This window comes from Pleuronectes platessa, chromosome 1, assembly GCF_947347685.1.
Source record: "Pleuronectes platessa chromosome 1, fPlePla1.1, whole genome shotgun sequence".
NCBI classification, from domain to species: domain Eukaryota; kingdom Metazoa; phylum Chordata; class Actinopteri; order Pleuronectiformes; family Pleuronectidae; genus Pleuronectes; species Pleuronectes platessa.
The window spans coordinates 14,969,689-14,993,445 of record NC_070626.1 but is presented as its reverse complement, the minus strand read 5'-3'; the positions used below and the strand labels follow the sequence as shown (position 1 = coordinate 14,993,445).

Sequence of the window (23,757 nt, the reverse complement as noted above, 5' to 3'; positions counted from 1 at the left end):
TTTATCCAAGTCCCTGTCTGCCTGAGTCTGATCATGCCAGGTGTGTGTGTGTACTGCTATGCTAATGTGTGTTTCCTGAGGAGTTAAAGGGCTTAGTCTGGTCTGACCCTGCATACAGATCACACACTCTGGTCAACAAGCAGACCACGACCTTCAGCATGCATTAATACACACAAACACCCACACACATGCACCCACAACATAGGCAGATTGTAAAACAGACACTCGCCTAGAGATGAATGACTAAAACTTGTGGCCTTCTGTACATACATTGTGTGTAGATTGCATTTATGCAACAAGTATGTGTATGTAATGTACTATATGTGTGATACTTCAGGCTCATTAGTGTTGTAGTGTGAACATGACATATTACAAGGAATGAGGACGTGTTTTAAACTTTGACTTTTAGCTGTTACATCCCACTACGTTCTTTCTGGTGTGATGTTGAATGTCTCCCCAGGAAAATCAACAATAGCTTTGTAAAAATTTGGTTTCCACTACTTGTTTGTTTGTGTTTGTTACCGGTATATGTAGTAGGAGGTGATGAGTCCATTAGGTCTTTTGGGGGGTAACCAGTAGATCTCCAGGACATTGGCTCCAGCTGCCTTTATTGTGGGGGGTGACAGACCTTCTGGAGCGCTCTCTAATGTCCTAACTGAAACAGCCTCTCCTACTCCACACCCCTCTGCAAGAGCAAAACAAGAGCAACTGTCACAAAACACACATATCTACTCTAGCACAACCGATACATGATGTCAATTCATTGACTGATCTTTATCCTACTGATAAACCACTCAACTCGAGTGTTGCTCAACCCTCTCATATATTCAAATATATATATCAAAATGCACATGTGCACATGACATCATGAGTATATCTTTAAAACTTCTCAATCATCATGGTCATAGTATCCTCAGAAGTTGTACAAGGGTACGCAGGCAACTGGACTTGTGTCTCTTGAGGACATTTCCAAAAGGCTTCTTCAGTTCCCAAGCAAGTCCAGTAGCCTACGTTCACTTGCACAACTTCTGAAGACGTCCTGAGTAAAATCCGATTAAGTTGTTCTGTTTGTAGATGGAACCTAATAATTGCCATCATTTCGCATTTTTTCGCAACAATGTCATGCACACAATGGGCAAACATTTAGTTTTTGCAAAAACATATTTCCTTGTATATTTACATATAGCCTCCCATTGCTTTGCTACTGGCTGCATCATCATCTATCACAACACAAGATGTAATGATAGTAATAGTAATAGTAACTTTATAGTCAATTTCTTCACATGTTCAAGACATACAAGGAATTGAAAAGACGTTTCCCACTCTCCCACGGTGATACATATAAAGTGCACAGGCACAACAGATAACAGAAAACATTCGATGCTTCTAACAAATTGTGTTTGGCGTACCCAGCTATTTCATTTTACAGGCCACACAGAATACAGTACATCTAGCTGCTTTAACTAGAGTTTAAATCTACAGTAGCTGGCCTCCTTCCAGACCAAAGACTTTGTTCAACAAAATGACAGCAATGTTACGCCAAACACAAATAGTTCTGCTATGTGCACTAGTCAATACATCAAACAGTGTATGAGGCTTTGATCTGTTTTCACAACTTTGTTCACATCCTTGTTTTTAACTTCTTATCGATTGTTTCAGTGGAAAGATATTCACCAGTCTGACAGGCCTGTACTCTGATGTAGTAGCTGGTGAACGGCTCCAGATCGGTCACAGTGAGGTGCAGGTCTCGCCCAGCATGATGGATTGCGGCTCTGTCACTTCCTGCGTTAAACAGGATGTTGTAGTTTACAGGCTGGCTGTGATCGAGCTGAACTGTGGAAAATGAGAAAGTAATTTGTAATGACAATCATTAGTTGGTTACATCATTTTCTAAATAAATTTATAACTGAAAGAAAAAACTGAGATATGGGTTATACCAGACAGACACATCAAGCTTACCCTTTGCTGTATACATGGACTGTGAGCATGACTTTACCGACATACATCTTTTACTGTCACATCCATGATTGTAGATTTTTCCAACAATAAATTAATAAATAAACAAATGTATGTTAAATTTGAAATAGCATTTTATGGGATTACACAGAACTAGTCTATAACATAAAGCACATAGTACATCTCAAGTCCAAAAGGCATTTTACGGTTTTATTCTAGACCATAACCATAAATTATAACTATTTATTTGAACTCCCAATTTACAAGAAAAAGTTGTTAAAGAATGTTTCATTTGTATTTATTTATACTGCTTTTATTTGTTTCGTAATTTTTACTGCTTTATCTCTTATGTGGCCAATGATCTTTTGGTCAACTGCCTTGTCTGTTTTTTTTCTCTTGTTAAGCACTTTGTAACATTGTTAAGAAAACTCCTATAGAAATAAACTTGAATATATGTTAAAATAAGTAGAGTAACTAACTTTGAATCAGGGTTTCCTACAACAGAGTCAACATATCTCTTTAAATTGTTTTCTGACTGATGTCGTTTCTTATTGACTGTTGCAATTTCAAAATAAACTGTTGCGAACAGCCTCTATTATTTACTTGTTTTCACAAAATTATCACCTAGCAACAAATTTGGCAACTTTCCAGACGAAGCTTTGCTACTTTCCATAGAGCAGCATCCCCAGTGTTGCCCTGAGAGTTTCACTGTGTGACAGACAAAAGCTGCTTCCAGACAGTCATTGCAACTCAGAAATTATCCAGATATTACACAGAGGAGCTCAATGTGTGAATACAATTGTCCATATCCGTTGAACTGGACTTTAAAACGTCCAGTTCAAAGTCCCCCTGCCAGGTCCCTGAGACAAAGTCTGTGTAACGTTCGATTACAAACAAAGGGCTGAGACCGATTGAGAAGACAGACTGCAAATATGATGCAATGACATCATGAATATGTTTATTAGCATCAGGCCATTCCACACCAGTTTCCAATACGTCCTCAATTCTGCAAAATGACCATACACGGTGCAGCAAAACACTGGTTTCTGGCACTGTGGTCTCACAGATAGACAAAAACACACTATTGTATACATACAGAAACACCCATACAGATACACACATGAACTTAGACTTTGTTAATATTCTCACCGGAGGTTTTTCCATAATTCAGGCCTACTGTATTGTGATGGGTTATTCAACATTCATGAACTCTTGATATCTTGAGAACGAACTGATTACCAGACAAATGAAAGACTTCAATTATTCACCCCCCAACTCGCATATGCACACACACACACCGACTTCATCACATGGGGCTTTTTATATGAGCACACTTTAGCTGCGTTAATACACTTTCAAACAGTCCACACACAAACTGATGGATGTGCGTGAGCACACACAAAAGGGTGAAAGTGCGTCTCTTTGTGATCGCTACGATGCTCATCCATTCAGGTGTAAATGTCTCTGTAATATTTACAACCAAGCTGATGCTTTAACATTTTCTGCTTCTTATATCTGATGGTTAAAATTACAATTGCATATATAATAAACTTTCTTCCACACACACACACACACACACATACATAGACACACACAGACACACACACACACAGAAAGACATAGGAACACACACAAACACACACGCCACAACAGAGGCCTTTTCAGTAGCCATACACCAGTGTTTTGGCAGTTAGTGCATGCATATGAAAACACAAACACACACGTGCATATACGTACACATACAGACACCCTGTCAGAGAGTCAGGCATGCACACATACACAAACACACAAGTCGAGCACACTCCAGACTCTGGGCTCAGGGAGTTAACCAAGCGTGAGAACCCAGGCGATATTTCCTCACCTTTAAAATCAACCCGTAATGACGATAGAATAGGCCTGCCTATGGAAATATCTCCACAATGACATGCACACACATATGCACACATGCACGCACACTCACAATCTCAAATACACACGTATAAGGATGCATGCATAAACACAATCACAAATATACGGAAACAAAGACAAAAACGCACACACACACAAATATGCACACACCTACACACACAGTGAAGAGTCTTTGCTAGTTGGCCCGATAAGCGGTTTCTGAGATAGGAAATCAGCCTAATGAGAGCGTAATAGTCAATGATAGATGGGTTAGGGCAGACAATCACTGCCCCATAAGCATGCAACTCAGCCCGAAGTGTATGCTCATGTATGCCTGTGTGTGTGTGTGTGTGTGTGTGTGTGTGTGTGTGTGTGTGTGTGTGTGTGTGTGTGTGTGTGTGTGTGTGTGTGTGTGTGTGTGTGTGTGTGTGTGTGTGTGTGTGTGTGTGTGTGTGTGTGTGTGTGTGTGTGTGTGTGTGTGTGTTTGTGTCCAGGTCCTGAGAGGCCAGAAGGTGCATGGAAAACTACTCGTCAGGGTCTTGGTTGCAGTCTGATGAAGTTATTCACATGTAGGAAAAAAATGTCTCTCAAGTTTGATATAGAATTTTGACACTATATGTATCACATGTAGCTGTTTCCAGTTTCTGGTTCATGCTTATTATTCTGTGGGTCTATCATAGTCTGTATATAAAGATGGACAATGCCTCTCCACTTCAACCCACAATAACTAATTAAAAACAAACTTACCAGAAAAATTAAGTGTTGTAAGAACAACTTAAAATGATAAAAAACATCTTTAAGAAAAAAATATTTGACATGGGCTTTATAGTTTGATCCGTGTCTCATTCATGAACATGGAGGAGGCAGGGTTTATGACCTTCATTTCAGCCAGCCACCAGGGGGCGATCAAGACACCTTGGCTTCACATTTGGGGTGCAGTCCTGTCGTCCACCTTTATATACAGTCTATAGGGTTTATTGTATTGTACAGTTAGACTGTTAACTCAAATGCAGTCTCTGCATTTCAAAACAGATTTGAAACACTTAAATGAGTATGATCACAAATTACCCATAATGCAACGGCAACATCTGGAGTTTGTGCTGTCATTAACAGAAGTTATTGGTTAATGAAGCTTCAAAACAACACTAGTGAGAGTGGAGGAATCCACTGGTTCTTTGTGTGCTCCACCACAAATTAGAGTGTCCATGATAAAGTGAAGATACTTGTTGAGCCTAAATGTCTGAATTATAATGTGTACCTGCTGAATGTTAAAACTGAACGAAGGCTTTGCAATCCATCCATCCATTCATTCATCCATCCCATTTAGATCTCTACTCACCAGGAGGGGTCCAGGCTAGGGAGATGGTGCGGGGGCCTGACACTGTCACATTGTGGGGGGTTGGAATCCCAGTGGGGCACGTAGCTGGAGTTTGAATCACATATTTGTCACTCACACCGGTCCCACCCCCTGTACTGGCCTCCAGCTCATACACATACCTGAAGAGATGGAAGGGTAAAGGGGTAAAGAAGCAAAGAGATTTTAAAAGAGGGGTCTTGTTGATGATGAAGTGAGAGGAAAGGCTGAGGTAGCTCAGATAAGCACTCGTTATATCTGGGGCGAGTAGAAAAAGCATTGCAGAATGAAAACATCAAACCTTATGGAGTATACGACAGCAGACGTCAGATTCCACTCCTGTCAGCCAGGACAGAATCTGAGGTCTTGAGACGAAGACTGGAAAAAAATGGCCTGGTCTGATGAATCTGGATTTCTACTGAGGGACTCACGGTCAGAGCCTGGCACTAACAGCATGGATCTATGGACCACGCCTGCTTTGTGTCAACAGCCCACGCACGGCGGTGGTGGTGGTGTAATGGTGTGGGGAATGTTCTCTTGGCACACTTTGAGCCCCTTAACACCAATCAATCATGGTCTGAAATCTACAGCCTACTTCCTTATCTTCTAACAGTTTCTTCATCACCATGTCACAAAGTTAAAATCATCTCAAACTGTTTCCTGATCATGGCAATTAAACTCTATTTGGATCATTTTGTATTTGGCCTGGACCACCACATAGTGCACTGACTGCAGTTGCAGGTTGTTCTTTGCTATGGACCTTTCATTATTAATGAGTTAGTTGAATGATCCGTGGCAATATCTACAACAAATCTTTGACTTATGAGCTTCAGCGTTGTGAATCGCAGATAGTTCGGATAAATGTTAATAAAAAAAAAAGAAATCCAAAAGAATATCGAGAAATAACTGTAGACACACAACTCTAGAAAGATGAACACAATGAAACCACTGTCCCCTGCAAACTTCAGGAATGTGTGTCCATACGGCTTTGTGTGTGTGTGTGTGTGTGCGCGCGCTGATGTAGTGACTACACCTGAGGCCCAATCTTTTGCCTTCTCCATCCTTCACCTCCCTCCCTCCCTCCCTCTCCCTCTCTCTCTCTCTCTCTCTCTTTCATTTGTCTTGTTGCCTCTCTCGATCCACTCTGTACCTCAGCCGCCCATGACATCATAAGATAGATTTCCCTTTTAAGAGCGTGTGGCTGGCTGGTGCTAAAGCTTACATTAGCTGTGTAAGTGGGCCACCATTTAATATTAAAAGCCTTTAATTTGCTATAAACTCCGGCACACATGCATTAATAGGCAGCAGCGTCGGGTTATTGTTCCTGCGCCTGGCGTTTTAAACAGGAGGCCATTAGCACATCTGCACTGGGTTAGAATGCAGTCAAGAAAAGGTGTTAAAACTATTCATACAGTATGTAACTCTCACACACACACACACACACACACACACACACACACACACACACACACACACACACACACACACACACACACACACACACACACACACACACACACACACACACACACACACACACACACACATAAATAAATGCACCTCACTGAGAGACCAACTGAGAGATAGAAGGAAAGAGAGATAGTGATAGAGATCATGACAGGAAGAGAGCGACGCAGTGAGAGACTGAGTGTGATGGAGGGTGAGAATTTTATCATGGCATAAGGTTTCACTGGGAGAATGAATTTGAACACTTCATCACTCCAAGATATTTACTTCAATGTAAACACCGCCTTGGGATATCAAAAGTAAAATACTGTGTGTGTGCGAGGTAGGTAATTGATGAGTGGGGCATTTGCATCTGTTTGACTGTGTGTGTGTGTGTGTGTGTGTGTGTGTGTGTGTGTGTGTGTGTGTCCTGCGGGGCCAGCCAGAGGGAATAGGTTAATTCTCTCGTCATCTTAGACACTTCCTGGGCTGCCGAAGCAAAGTGACAGCTAATCAACATTGTCATAAATAATCAATGGCCACTTTGAGCAGTCTCACGCACAGACACATGCACACACACAAAGAGGCATGCATGGGGACACACACACAGGAAAGCCAAGACACACACACAAGTGTGCCTGGATAATGGGGCCGGTGCTCCCTGTGTAATTCTTGGTGCAGGACTAAATTGGGAAAAGAAGGGAAGGAGGAAGGGAATGAGGTAAGAGGGTAAGGACAGGAGGGGAGGCAGAGAGAGAGAGAGAGAGAGAGAGAGAGAGAGAGAGAGAGAGAGAGAGAGGGGAAAGAAGTGAATAGGGAGCGAGACAAGTGATGAGAAGCGAAGGGTCGGGACGGAAATGCCTTCTGGCAGACTATCTGGAATTAGGGAAAATTAAACGTCACACACACATACAGTCCTATCTTCTTCCTCCCTTCCTTTCTCTTTCTCTTTCACACACACAGAGGAGATTGGAGTACTGCAGGGTGTTATCCCGAGAATTCTATTTGGGGTAAAGAGAAATTGTCTCGGGAGAGAGAGAGGGCAGCGGAGTGAGAGAGGGCTGAGGAAAGAGAGAGAGAGAGAGAGAGAGAGAGAGAGAGAGAGAGAGAAAGACAGAAGAGGAGGAAAGGTGAGGAGAGAGAGGGTATCATTTTACACCCCCATAATTAAAATGGAAAATCCATCTTAGGAAAAAAGACACGGATTAGTAAAGGTTAAATGAAAACAAACAGATAAATAAAATCTACGCTCCAGTGCTGTCTGTAAGCAAAAAGCCAGATCTGATTTGTGATTTTAATGCATGTGCGTGTGTGGTAATGTTTGCGTCTGTCATTGCTATGTCAAATATTTGCTCATTAAATGACACAAACAGACATATACAGAGTGCAGTCCTGAGAGAGAGAGACAATAGGAGAGCTTTCAAAACAGGGTGACCCTGATATAAACACACACAAACACACATGTGCAGGCACAAATGGGAAAAAATTTGGAATTAAAGGAATGATTAATTACGAAGCTACAAGTGAAGTGTGTTTATGCATGTGCGGCTTCTACACACACTTCAGGACATGTTTGCATTCACGTGTGTGTGTGTGTGTGTGTGTGTAAAAAGCGTGGGAGTGCATTATGTCCACCTGCGGTTTGGCAGGAGTCCAGCATCAGTGTAATTCTGGTCACGGTGGTCTCCAGTAAAAATAGTGTGACCGTCTCTCTTAAGTCTGAACTGGGAGATATGTCCATTAGGCTGCGACGGCTGATCCCAGTACAGCTTTACTGTAGATGTGTTCATTATCAAGTGTCTGGGCCTCGACCAAACACCTAGAGAAGCAAAGAGGGGAAGAAGAGAAGGGCATGAGCAATAGGACTTTAATTAAATATTAAATAATTATAATTATATTATTACTACATTCTTCTTATATCATGTGCATTCTTGTTTTGTATTCTTTATACGTTTTGGTATATGGCATAAGTTCTTTCCTCTAATCAATCAAATTCTTATTATGACTTTTATTATAACCGTGAACTGTGAATGTATTTTTCTTTGCTGGTACCAAAGTGTTAAACAGCAAATCTAGAGTATTTTTCCTCACTTATCGAGTAGTGAATTATGCCTTGTGACCTAGATCACTTATATATATTATTATAACAAAGCAGATTATTATATCAGTCAGGCAACACTTAATTGTAACTGTGACTAGAATACACCAAAAGCACGGGAAAAGAAATATTAAACAATTTAAATTATTTGGACACAAAAGACTTTAATTTAATGCATTTTAATTATTTACTGTTTACCAACAGAAAAACACAAACATGTAGCAAATATGTTAATTCGAATGGCACAGACAGATATATTTTAGATAAAATGATGTGGTGGCATTGTGGCTGACATTGAGACACAAGGATAAGGGTGGGGAGCGAGGAGAGGAGGTGCTTAAAGAATAAAAAAAATAAAAGGCCCATACAAAAATAAATAGAGTGAAAGACAAAAGATCCAATAGTAAGGAGCACAAAGGGAAAGAATGAGATATTTAAATGGAAAAGAAACAGCAAAAATACTGACACAGAAGAGGAGAGATAAATGTGCAATAGGAGAAACAATATGTAAAAGAAGCCGAGTGAGGAAGATGGGAAAAATAAGAAAACTAATGTGGAAGGAAAAGATCAGAACAGTGGAGTGAGACAAGATAGAAGGCAAAGTCAGGGAGAGAGAGAGAGAAGTGGATGAAAAGAGGAAAAATTATCATGATTGTGGTTTTTCAATAAATAAAAATCCATAAAGCAATTTTAGTCAGGAAAAACAAAACAAGGCTTAATTCCACTGCCAACAGTGAGGAAGAGGAGAGACAGAGCGAGAAAGGTGAAGTGTAGGGCGATATGGTAAAGGGAGACCCAAGAAGGACATAAGAGGGGGAGGATTCAAAAAGGAGAACAGCGGGAGGAGAGAAGAGAAGTGAGAAAAGTGGATAGGAAGAGGAAAATAGCTAAAAGAAGAAATCTAAGAAAATTAAAAAAACATATCATAAAAAACACGATGTGAAAGTGTTAATATTGATTTGGACGTGTGATCTATTTAATGATCCAATTATATATTTAGAAATAAGTTTTTAAAGGAACCTATATGTATCAAAAAGAATGTGCATGTGTGCCTGCGTGCGTATACCATCAGGCGGGGCTTGCAGTGTGCGTCCTGTGGAAGGTGAGCTGCTGCCACATCCGACAGCTGTGCAGGCGAGCAGGACAAAACTGTAGTCTGTGTATGGCAGCAAACCTGTGGCACACAAACGTGTATTAATATACACTACAAAAATCACACAATGATCAATAATCAATTAACCACACACAACTATACAGTTTCCATAAAATGAAATGGACGGAGGGATGTGTATTGTTCACAGACAAAGTGGAAGAAAAGATAAACGAAATAAAAGATAGAGAGAGGGAGAGGGAAAGAGAGAGAGAGAGATGGAGGGAAAACCTTCCCAGCCCGTATCAATCGCTCGCTTCCTGACGGCTTTCTTTCTTTCTCTCTCTCTGTATCACTCTCCCTCCCTCTGTTCTTTCCACACTCTCTCAACGGATGGATCCATATCTGTCGGTGTTAAATTATGCATGCCATAACTCAATAATGAAACAACGTAAAGATGGGCAGCCGCGGAACTGACATGGGATAGGACCGGTCCAACGCTGTAATGTCATCAGCTTTTGATCTATGATAATTATGATACCTTGGTATGCGTTTAGGCTACAGCGTCCAGACATGATTTATTTATAGGCACCTGCTATGCAGTCTAAAAGAAATCACATAGGGACTGAATGGTGTTTTAACTGCAACCACAGGAACTCTGATTTGGGTGTGATATTGCATGTATTATATTAAGATTTAAATACTGAAAGCTGCTCAAGTATTCTACATATTCTAACTTAAGTTAGAACCAGTTTCTGGCTTTTCCCTTCACATATGCTTCCAGCCTGGTTCCTAATGTAAAGTGGATGGATGAGGATGACTGGGTGGATGCAAATCCTTAATGCTGTTGTGGGGGTTGACTGGATATTTTATGGTCATTCACTTAGCTGACAGGCTACAACAGCTTACAAATCAAATTCAAAGGAAAATGAAGGGAGAGAAACTCCTATTTCAAAAAGGATGACTGCAAAAACTGTCTTTGGCACTGCATAATACACTGTGTGGAATTCTTTATTCCTGCTTTTTCTGCACTATTTTAGGTTAGGGAATACGAATTTTATATCATTAAGGATCTCTGATGGATTATATACAATTTTTAAAATATCTACTAAAGGCTTAAAAATACTTACTAAAAAGCTATTTTCAAATAAAAGAGAAGTGGCTCTACCTTTGTATGTTTAGTAACGAAGGGCAGTGGGGGACTCTTAACTACCACATGATATCATGACAGGATTAGATAAAAGTATGGCAACTATAATTTAGCGTTAAAAAATGACCTCTCATAAAAAATATTTAAATATGATTTTGCCAATAATATAAATGATCTATTTTTATTCCCTGCTGTGTGTATTTGGAGTTTGAAAGACAGACTGGGACACCTAATGTGTGTCTCAGCTGCTGTGGCTTAGACACGTAACTACCTATCCTGTGTTGACGACAGCGAACATACACCCACATGCACGAACACATGCATAGGTATGTACTCACACACCAAAAATAACCTTTTTCTTTCTTTGAATAAAAATGTATACGTTTTTTTGTGATATTTTGTCATTAAATGAAGACAAACTATCTCCATTTAACGGCCTTTAGTCTGAACTTGTCTCAAAAGGTGACAGACCCACCCACAGGCACCACTAATACACAGTGGAGGGTTTCAACACGGCTTCCTCACGTCTCTTTCTACTGCTTTGCCTGCTTAACATGCCTTGCAGCCTGCCATGCTTAACCCAACCCCTGATCAATGTGCATGTGTGTGTGTGTGTGTGTGTGTGTGTGTGTGTGTGTGCAAATGTTCCGACAATGTTGCCCTGTGTTCGGGTTAAATAAAGAAAATCTGCCAGCCATACGAAAGTACTAGTGTGGAAGCGTAAGGCTCTGTTACACTATTTAACTGTGCAACTAAGCGTGTGTATATGCATGTGTGCACTCTAGCAGAGTAAATGATATCTACACTGCAACTGATGTCATTTGTTGCAACACTGAATAAAGCACTTACCCTTCAGTACATTTTCAGACAGACAGACATTATGTCCCTATGAGACTCAGAGCTGGGCAGACATAATACTTCGACCCCAGACCGCTAGTAGACAACTTTATGGCGAAAGGAAGACATGAAGCAATGGCTTCGGAACTGATTAAAATGTGGCCATAAACTAAATAACCAAAAATGACTTGTCTCCTATATTAATTGCAGCTAGAATTTAGTTCGGGAAGTGCTACTGACTGATCAAAGGATATGCTTGTAAAAGTGGATTTATCTGTTGTACCTTTAATGAAAAGAGCACAGACTCAGAGACTGAGTCTTACTGACCCCAAAAAATATCTGAACTATCTGCTGATTCTCCAACCACTCCATGTCATACCATCCTCAATGTGAATTAAACAAAGCACAATTGTACTTATCATCTAATACATATGCAGATGCATGCAAACTCACACACAAACACCTCTGAAGTGTTTTAGATATGTTTGACACTCCACCTGAAGAGGGCAGTGTTGTTCTGCTGGAGAAACACCACCAAGACGACAATGGAGTGTGTGTATGTGTTTGTGTGCATGCGTGCGTGCGCACGTTGAATGAAAGAAAAGGAGAGAAACTGTAAGTGTGTGTGTGTGTGCGTGTGCATATTCCCAAATTTGCATGTAACCATTCATACCATGCATGTGTTGTTATTTGCTTGATTACCGAGAGACAGAGGAAGCTTCGATCATTTTAACAGTGATCACCGGGAGGTGAAATACCAGTGTAGGGCGTTCTCATGTGAGCAACCAGCGGCTCACCGGCACGGAGTAAAACCAGGCTGTAACTGTCATCGTAAGAGCCGGACCCAGTGGAGGTCGGTCAGTGATTGTGTATAAGACAGAGAGAGAAGCAGAAACCTTGGCGGACAGAGAGTAAAAAGTTGGTGCTTACATTTAAGTAAAGAGTCAAAGTTTCCAGGTGAAAAGAACAAAAAACAAGAGAATTTTTGTGGACTTCATTACCTCAACAGTATGTAAGTGTGTGTGTGTGTGTGTGTGTGTGTGTAAGAGAGTTTGTTGCTGCGGGGCAGTAAAAATAACTGATTTGAAACAGTATTTTATTGACAGTTTGCTGAGTCCTGTGTGCATTAGAGAATATGATCGGATGGTGGGCACAGGCCGCAGTGCCATTCCAGTTAGCTGATACACACACAAATAGAGAAGGAGAGGGAGAGAAAGAGAGAAAGCGATGTAAGGAATGAGGTGCAAGAGAATACGAGTAGAGAGAGAGAGAGAGAGAGAGAGAGAGAGAGAGAGAATCTGAGGTCAGCTGAGAAAGACATGAAAGAGGGTGAGAGAGAATGAGAATAAGCAATGGAGTACAAGATAGAGCGAGCAGACATTCTGTCGAAGAAAGAAAAGGAGAAGAGACAATAACAACAACTTGCGCCATAAACTGAAAGAACAGACGCATCAGGAACAAGCAAGAAAATGAAAGAAAAAAAAACTCAGAAAGAGGGAGAGCGAAAGAGAGTTAGGACAGAGCTTTGATAACACCTCCTCTAAATAATTAAGAGTTTGACTTCCTGTCTGTGGCTCCCTAATGCAGAGACCGTCTGGAATGGAACAATGAGATCAGGTTCTCACGCACACACACACACACGCACGCACGCACAAACACGCACAAGCACACACACACACGTATAATATATTAGATTGTACAAACAGATGAAGTCAGATAGCTAATATAGTATGAATGTGTCTATATTTTTGGGGTTGAGATGCAGAGCTTAAATTATTATTTCAACTATGTTGAATCATTTAATAATGTATTTCTAAAATAAAAATTTTGAAGCTAGATTTCTCAAATGAAAAGAAAATTCAGTACTATATTAATCCCATTAGTATTTTCAGAGGAAAATATTTCGTCTTAAATTTACAAGTAAATATGAAAATATGTACAGTATCTATTTCTGTTTGTTTTTGTCTCTTTTCATCCGTTGACCCTGAGAAAAATCATCTCCCTTTATCTTCTTCTCTGACTACATCTCTGTCCGTTTCCTTCATGAAGACAACAGAGGTGAAACAGAGTTAGGGCCTGAACAGGAGAAAGAGTTTTGACAGAATCGACACAGCTGAGTAAAATGAACCAAAGTATTTCAAACAAACATGGAAGTTACAAGTTACAGAGTGCGATTGTTAACTGGGTAAAACTCCTTGTGTAGCACTGACACTTTTGACAGATTCAGAACCTATACATGATAAGAACGGTTGTTTTTTATATCACCTCTCCTCCTTTCCCGTGTCTACATGCCTGCACCTATACCATGGACCAATCAGAGCACGGACTGTGGGGGAAAGGCATTAATAAATAAAAGAACATACTCTATTCCCTGCTGTTCTGAATTAATAATGAGCCTACAAAAGACCAATTAAACACATGATTAATGCCATAATCTATATAATTGCAGGCAATAATTCATTGTGAGCTAATGATAGCAATACTTAATATCGATTCACATGGGGTGTCTTTGTACAGTAGTGCTTAATTCTTTCAGTGAAGTGTCTCTGTTCACAAATTTGAAAACCACCATTAATAAGAGTCTATTTCTTGCTTCTCCTGAGGCCAAATGTTGATAAACAGGTTATTAAAAGAAGCAACAACATTTGTTTTTAATATTTTTAGATCCTGACATCATGGAGGCACCAGATAACCAGTTAGAAGCAGCGACACTATTCTTTACGTAAAGGTTGATTTTAGGGCCATAGAGACATGAATCAATGCTTATTGAAGCTCCACACCTGCACTGGTACAGTTGCATCCTTATTGCATGTCAAAAATTGCATTTAATAGACCAAAGAAAACCAAAAATGTCTAAAATATCTGAATTACTTGGGTGCTTGAAGCCTAAAGATTGTAATTTTGGGAACTATACCTCCAATATAAAGCAACAGGTCCTCTCAATTAAATGCATCGTTTTACTTTCTCTGTTTCATAATTTAAAATTATAAAACTGACTGGTTTATCACGGGTGATACACATGAATGAATAAAAGTTGTCTTGATAAATGTTTCTTTGGCCCTACCGATACGCCATTCATAACATCACACAAGTTACAACACTGTGATTCACTCTTAGATCGACATTTTTTGGCTAAAAGAAAAAAAAGAACATTACTCCAGTTTCTGTGTATGAGTGACTGAGTGTGTGTGTGAGCTCGTTGAGTGTCTGTCTCTGAAAGTGGTGAGATCCATCGCACAGATGCAGAGAAGATGAATAATGGCGTATTAAACATTAAGGATGAGGGTGTAGCGCGGCAATTATTCCTGTTCATATTTCACTGAAAACACTTAGTTACATCCATCCACCTTTTCATCTGTGCCACTCCTTCCTCCCTTTCTTCTTCACTCCTCAAAATATGTCAGCAATGCATCTTTCACTTTTTTTTTTGGGTGGCTCCTTATCTAATTTTTGTGAAATTGCTCTCCCTCCGCCCACCTCTATTTCTGTTTCACTTTTTACTGAACAGTTTGTGTATTTCAACAGCTGTGAATTATTGGTGGGTATTCATTACAGTAACACTGAATAAGAACAACATAGACGAACCCTTGAGTTCATATATGTACTATATGTGTGTATGTTCCTGCATGGGGATGTGTGGGTTAATGAGTAAAAGACAGACATAAGATAAGATGAATAAAAACTACATAGCGCCGAAATATAATATATATATATATATATAAATAGGTAGAGCACATACCTACAACAAGGCCCAATAGTCCATTAAAATCCAATCGAGCAGCAATGAACTCAAAGCCTGTTAGTCAACATAAACTGAACTAACGCTGAATCTGTTTGATTAACCTGCATTTTAAGTTGATTTCTCATCCTTTATCACAGTGAAACAGAAAGAGAGAGAGAGAGAGAGAGAGAGAGAGAGAGAGAGAGAGAGAGAGAGAGAGTGTCTAAGCGTGGTTTTGGCTGAATACGCAGGGTTCTCCAGTGTCTCACTGGGGTACAGGGGAATTTCACACACGCATGCTGGTTGCTTACACTGGCACATGGGGCTGGTACAGTATTACAGCACATTACCATCTCTATTTGGCATTGTTTGCTTTGCCTCATGCCTACACATACAAACACATGTGCTTGTGTGCACACAACTCCTGACCATGCAAGCCAACCACAGGCACCATGGGAATAGTCTATTGGCTACTGGCAAAGCCGATGCCTGGTCCGAGTCCAAGACCGAGCAGAGAGGAGCTGTGAAGGCTCCAATAAGTCTCCCCTTCAAAAGATGTCACCACTTATTGTTATGTAGAAATGTGATATTTTTTAAGTGGACTGTTCTGGTCCTAAACAACAGTCTGGTTCTGTCTTGTGTGATCACATTATGTCATAATATATTCTGCTGTTATTTCTCTGCTGTGTCTAATCTGCTCTGGTCTTGTACAGATGAGTAACATTTGTGTACCGGAGCTTCATGCGGATGTTTGTGTCTAGATGTGCTTGTGAGTGTGTGTGCCCCCCCACTGATGGCAGAGGGCCAGCCACACTGATCCTCCTCAGGGCTGATAAAACTACACTCACAAATCACCCGGTCCCGACACCATGTTTGTGTGCAGATCTACATTATATTAACTCCACACAACACTTGGGTTTGTGCCCCTGCTTTACTTCTGAGTGTTTTACAAGAGTGCTGGGACACAAACTGATTTTGTTGTGCTGTTTGTTTTCTCACGTTTGTGCTTTCTCAAGTCCGTATGTATGTGTGCACCTCTGTGTGCATGTGGGTATGTTTGTGTCTGTGTGAGGGGTTGGACCAGAGAGAGTACGACGGGAATCTGGTGTCAACTCAGTCATTAGATGGCTTCCACAGACAAGCATACATAAATAAATACATGACAAAGGTATAGAGAGAAATGGGGAGGGCTGGACAGGCAAGAAGAGAGGAAGAGGAGGATAGGTAGAGTTGTGTATGAGAGGAGAAGAAGATGGGTAGCAGAAGGGAAAAGGTGAGGAGATGAAAGGAAGGGGAAAAAAGTGAGAAGGAAAGGAAGAGACCAAAAGGTGAAGAGAAGTATCAAAGGAGGACGACAGGAAAGAAAGAAAGAAACAGAAGGGTGATAATGAAGAATAGGAGAGAAATAAGAGAAAGGCGAGGAAAGGAAAATGATGATAAGGATACCAAAGCAGAAGATAAAGAGGGAGAAACCGGGAGAGAAAAGTATGCAGATAGATACAACAAGTATCTTACCAGTCACAGTGTAATTTCTGGGTTGATCTGTGTGTGTAACTATGGTTCCAACACGGGTCTGGTTCAGATGGTACCGTTGTATGACTCCATTGGGACGAGGAGGTTCAGACCAGCTCACATGGAGAGAGGACGGACTTACAGCTGTTACCACCGGAGGCAGTACGCCCTCCGGGACCCCCTGGACTGTGACTGCCACCACCTTAACACACACAGAAACACGTCATTGACAACTCACACAAACAGATACAAACAGAGGGAAACACATGCACAAAATCCAAAATACAACACATTTTACAGACTATAAAAGAGGCTGAAAACAGATGGATTTCTGCTGTGGTCATTTATGAATGTAATTAACTCAATCACAACCTAATAAAAAGCTAAATCAAGATTCAGGGCTCCTCTTTCTAAGGTAATAAAAACATTGTTGACAGCAGAAGACATTTTCTTTGGTGCTGGTGTAATAAATTTCCAAAAACGTACGGCCCTGCGCTTGTATGCATCTGCCAACCTGTGCAGTTTCCAGATTCCACTTTTTTTCCCCAGATTCATTTGAGGTCACTTTGACTTCAACTGAAATCTAATCAGTTAATGTTTCCAAGAGTCCAAATGATCCCTGGTCAAAATTTGAAGAAACTTCCTAAAGGCAGACTTCAGGACATCAAGAAAATCGACCAACTAAGTCTTATTAGTTAATCCATGAGTCTAACTGAACATTCGTGCCAAATTTGAGAGAAATCTCTTGTGTTCTTAAAGTTCTTCCTTAACTACAACTGAACATTTGTACCAAAGTTTTAAAGTGTTCTTGAGATATTATAGTCACGTCAAAGGGATGGACGGACAGATGTGTATATATACATGGTATATGTATACACCGCGTTCCACATTATTATGCAAATTGGATTTAAGGGTCATAAACATTCATTTTTTAGTTTTTGAATTAAACTCATGGATGGTATTGTGTCTCAGGGCTATTTGGATGATTGAAATCAATCTCAGACACCTGTGACAATTAGTTTTCCAGGTGAGCCCAATCAAAGGAAAAATACTTAAGAAGGATGTTCCACATTATTAAGCAAGCTACATGTTTCAGGCAAAATGGGGAAGAAAAAGGATCTCTCTGCTGCTGAAAAGCAGCAAATGCAATACCTTGGTCAAGGTATCACAACATTGGATATTTCCAAAAGAATTGCGCGTGATCATCGGACGGTGAAGAAATTTGTCACTGATTCACAGCACAAGCGGGTTCGTTCAGACAAAGGCAAAATAAGGAAGATTTCTGCCAAACAAATGCGTAGGGTTAAGAGAGCAGCCACTAAAATGCCATTGAATAGCAGCAAACAGGTGTTTGAAGCCGCTGGTGCCTCTGGAGTCTCGCGAACTTCAAGATGTAGGATGCTCAAGAGGTTTGCAAGTGTCCTTAAACCTGTTATTTGGCCACCCCTAAACCAAGCTCACAAGCAAAAAAGGTTGCAGTGGGCTCAGGACTACATGAAGACTAACTTCCAAACTGTTTTGTTTACGGATGAGTGCCGTGCAACCCTTGATGGTCCTGATGGATGGAGTAGAGGATGGTTGGTGAATGGCCACCATGTCCCAACAAGGCTGAGACGTCAACAAGGAGGTGGCGGAGTCATGTTTTGGGCCGGAATCATGGGGAGAGAGCTGGTAGGCCCCTTCAGGGTCCCTGACGGTGTGAAAATGACCTCGGCAAAGTACGTAGAGTTTCTGACTGACCACTTTCTTCCGTGGTACAAAAAGAAGAACCGTGCCTTCCGAAGCAAAATCATATTCATGCATGACAATGCACCATCTCATGCTGCAAAGAATACCTCTGGGGCATTGGCTGCTATGGGCATAAAAGGAGAGAAACTCATGGTGTGGCCCCCATCTTCCCCTGACCTTAACCCTATTGAGAACTTTTGGAGCATTATCAAGCAAAATATCTATGTGGGTGGAAGGCAGTTCACATCCAAGCAGGTGCTCTGGGAGGCTATTATGGCATCCTGCAAAGACATTAAACCAGAAACTATCAAAGAACTCACAAGTTCAATGGATGCAAGAATTGTGAAGGTGATATCAAAGAAGGGGTCCTATGTTAACATGTAACTTGACCTGTTAAGATGTTTTTGATTAAAACTTTTTTTGATTTCAGTAAATATGACCTCTTAATGCTGCAAATTCAACAAATGACAATTTTTAGTTCTTTACAACCTATAAAATATCTTGAAACTCAGAAACTCTGCATAATAATTTGGAACACTGCATTTTGAGTTTTTCATTTTTGAAAAAAATACTGTTATCATTGGGAGGGTTGTTCAATAAAATTTGAATTATACTCTAACAGTTGATGACTTGAAAATTATACTGACTGGCTGTGCATTACTATTTAGGAAAATCTGAGCAAAGTCTAATTTGCATAATAATGTGGAACGCGGTGTATTTACGGACATAAATATAACGCCTCCTGAAGCATAGAAACAGAAAAGTAGAATGTGGACAGCAACAAAGTTTCATCTGACCAAATCGAGGAGGAATTCATATAGCATAGGCTAGAATGGCAATGAGTGGAGCATATACCTCCACCAAGGCCCAACAGTCCTCTCAAATTCAAACAAGCTGCACCAAATTTCATGCAGGTATACATGTCAGTTCCCTAAATGTGGCTTAATTTTTCATCAAGATCCATGAAATATTCCCTAGGAAATCTGAATATGTCAAAAAAACATCTCATAATCGTGTAAAGATAGTGGGAAAATACTGGATCTGCCCGTTTATCTGGATCCACGTTAAAATGTTTTGCGTTCTTTCTTTGCCCATGTTCCATCCTTCTAACTAGTGCGAATATGTTCAGGAGTTATCAATGGTGAGGGGCAAAAACAGAGCAACCCTAGTGGGGGTAATAAACAATACTGCATTTTATTGAAGCATCATGAGATGTTCGTATTGGACCAGCATATGGATGTTCTATTATCTTGTTCCTAACTTCACCAAGAGCAGCATATCAGTGAGAGAACACTTTGTTGTTTCCAGTTTATCTCTGCAGAAAGCTATTCAATCACCCATTCTGGTGCAGGTATGGATACCCCGCCTTAATGACAGACTCCATTGTTTGAGCGTTTCTGCTCGACAAAGGATTCTATTGAAAGCTGTTTCAGCATTGCAACCTGGAATAAACACTTTAATTATGATGGCTGTGGTGGTTCCACTCAGTTGTAATACCAGCTGCTACAAAAAGAAAAACATAACAAAACAACATGCATCCCCCATCCTCTTCTATGTTTAGATCATAATAAGCTTTTTTCAAACAGGGTTGTGAGTGACCACCTTGTTGTGAATCCCTCGTGTCGTAGCTGTTGGCCGTCTGTGAACGCTGGGTGAATGTGGAGGCCACAGAATCACAGGGCAATCTGCTGCTAACGGGAACAGGGATATCCTGCCTTAATAGACTGTCACTAGCACTTCCCCCACCTGTCCCGCACAGTGCTATGCAATTAGAACACGGCTACTACAACTAAGTAGACACACACATACGTGCACACACAGGTATAAATGCACACAAACATTAAGAGGAGGAAGAGAGGCCACAGCAAAGGAGGCAGAGAAGAAGAAGATAAGTAAGAAGCAGGAGAGTCGTAGTATCAGTGAGTGCTGTCACCTCGGATGTCTGTCAAGATTTTTGCTCAAATGTAAACAAAATTAAAGCCATAAAACACCTTTGTAAACTTATCTTTCAGTACTTTGGTGAACTTTACACTGGCTTACAAGAAATAAGTGTTGATCAGCAAATAGATGCAGGGACATTATACTGAAATGTGGGGGCTAAGGAGAAAGAGGCACCCAGGTAACCTGGTTTCCCTTTACTGGCTCAAATTAGACATGTTAACATGGACACCAATATTCTGATATTCTGAAGACAAGAGTCTGCAGAGGAAGCTGTCTTGTAAACAGCATTTTCTGACTACCTTCACTGGAATACATTAATCAAATTGGATTGTGGAATACTTTGACCTTAGGGATTAAGGCTGCATGATATTAAGGCAATAATGTTGTTAAATATTGCGATGAAGATATGACTTGCGATAGATAAACTTAAACAGTTCCTGAATAAGGACGTAGAGACCATAGACAGCTCCACAGCCAGGAGAAGGCTCACAGCCCGGCCGCAGGGCCACCATGTACGGGGCAGACACCAGGGAGCCATGCACAGCTCCTAAGTCCACCTGTTAATTTGGGGTCTTTTAATACATTTTGAATCAGTTTTTAGCGGCTCTGTCAGTTATGCTCTTCTCAGTGTCTCTATGATTCACAATGTGCGCTGCACTAACTGCGTCAAACAAACCAGAGTACGCCGCCATCTCCTCCCACTCCATACATCTACTAAGTTTATAAAGTCTGTGGTTTTTACCCAGACTGAGCTTATACATGTGTCTGACACACTGTTTGTTTGTGTGTGTGTGTGTAATAGACAGAGAGAGAGCACGTTGGTATCGCGATGACGATAGATTTTCGATAAATCATGCAGCTCAAAAAATATAAAACTACATAGTTGAAACATGCCTCACTAGGACACTGTTTATCAAAGCTTCCTAAAAGGGATAGAAACATGGAGGGACAGAGGACATTGGGATTGTGAGAGACACAGAAAAGAGAGAAGGGTGAATATTAGACAGCAGATGATGATTGCTGTAAAAGAGTAGCTGTTGTTTGAACAATGGGATATCGAGTGAGGATGAGAGAGGTTAAGAAAGAAAAGAGTGGAGTTTGGCGTTAAGATCAGAGGAATGACAGGACACAAATAGCAGAAACAACAGGACAAAAGGATGTGAAGAGCTGGAGGAGGACCAATCGCTGCTCCCTCCTCTCTAAGTGACCAACGGTATTAGATCAGTACCTTCTGTTGTCACAGCAGGTGTGTGTTTGTGTGTGTAGCTGTGTGTGTTTCTCTATGCCTGTGTGCGTGAGGTGGCTGATGCCAGGTAATTGCAGTGGTGTATTAGGTTAGCCCAAGTTATCCCATAATTGGGACTGTTTGGCCAATTTTCACTGGTGTACGAACTAATTCCAACTCACTCACTCCCGCTCCACCCTCGGCTGGGAGTGTGTGTGCTTGTTTGAGTGAACGTATGTATGTGTGAGACAGGGAGGCAGCGAGAGGGAACCTGGAGGACGAAGATTGAGCTTCTGGTGTAAGTGCTTATGGTGTTACGAGGATATGTGCTGGATACAGAGTTCTCCTTTTGGTCTGAATGCTCTTGTAGGCCTCAGTTACACGTTTCCAGCCAGGCTGATTCCATAGACAATTTTTAATACACAGTAAAATATGCAAAAAGTTGGATCTTCCTACAGAAGCCAAGTATTAGTTTCAAATCATTTTTGAGCCTGTAGTGGGTACGAGGTTGTGCCATCATTTTCTAACAATGATCTGATTATCTTCAGTTGCCTTTCACTCCTCATCTCATGCAGGCAAAGTGCAAAACCTTGGTAGCTTGATCCAGCCTTACATCTACATTGGATCTTGTGGCTGGACCTATTGGCTCGATAGGTAATTTCACCAGAATGCCATTTGTGCATAATCTAGGTATCATCACTGCTTAACAAGCTTCTGTAGTGTTGAAAATAGTTATTACTTACCCTCCACACTATTCTGACACAAAGCACTTTTAAGATGTCCTTGAATCCTATTGTATTTAGCCATGTGACACGGACTTATAGAAACACTGTATCTTTGCAGTTTCTGGCCAAACCTGAGCATTGCTTTTGCTCTGGTTTACCTACTTGGGATCTGGCTGCTCAAGCCATTAAACAATTTTAATGGTAAGGACAACACAAAGACAAACACAGATTACTGGCTGCTTATAAATGGCAACCTAATTACAAGATGTTATTAATTTGTGAGAATCTTTGACTCTGCCACACCCATGTGAAGACGGTAAAGAAATAATCAAATCAATACACTCAACAATGAATGCTTAAAGCAGCAACAGAATCACAAAGTACAAATATGAGGAAACCGAAAAAAATGCCTAATATTAATAATATAATATTTAGACAGAATTGTCTTTCTCCCTGTAACTCTTTGACCATAGGAATTCCTTAATTCAGTCATTCCTGTTTCATTCATGCCATCTTCCTCACCAGCTTTCATTCGTTGTATATTTTAATCTGACATCATTTACCTATAAACCTCTTATAACTAATTTAACCTACTATATCTGCATCTCACTCCATCATCCAGCAACCCCTCTAGTGACACATTTCACATTTAGAACCCCCCCCCCCCCCTAACCCTTTACGTAAGAATGTACTCATCAAAATAATGAGATGTTCAATTAGCTTTAAAAAAGAGCCAGAAAGACAGTTTTCAACGTGAGCTTTCATCACCTCTAAGCTGGAAAATTAATTGTTGTGGTGATATCAGCTCGGCTACAGCCAGAGAGATAGCAGGGGGAGTTCTGTGTGAAGCTTTTATGGACACTATCACAAACATCAGGTAGGCTCAGCAAATCCAAAGCCTCGCGTACAGGGGGAGAGCGGAAACAAGGCTACATAACAACTTGTTCAGACACGGGAACAGGACACAGTGTGGAAACATCACACACGGTAATTCCTTAGCAACAAAGGTCAGTTTAGAATGTGGAAAATATCACTTGCACAACAACTCTGCGCCTGAATTATGATGTAAACAGTGTTTGGAATTCAG

At 40.7% G+C, this 23,757-nt stretch overlaps 1 protein-coding gene across 1 annotated transcript in view; it reads right to left on the bottom strand.

The window, feature by feature from the left end:
- The window catches only part of ush2a (Usher syndrome 2A (autosomal recessive, mild)), a 189,576-nt gene that overhangs the window by 28,811 nt on the left and 137,008 nt on the right, over positions 1-23,757 (bottom strand). Inside the window, exons 65-70 of the mRNA XM_053420875.1 lie at positions 17,055-17,253; positions 9,808-9,915; positions 8,279-8,462; positions 5,183-5,340; positions 1,675-1,833; positions 523-685 (exon numbers count right to left, since the gene is read on the bottom strand). Of these exons, the coding sequence (XP_053276850.1) occupies positions 523-685; positions 1,675-1,833; positions 5,183-5,340; positions 8,279-8,462; positions 9,808-9,915; positions 17,055-17,253 (971 nt within the window). The remainder of the gene's footprint in view (positions 1-522; positions 686-1,674; positions 1,834-5,182; positions 5,341-8,278; positions 8,463-9,807; positions 9,916-17,054; positions 17,254-23,757) is intronic.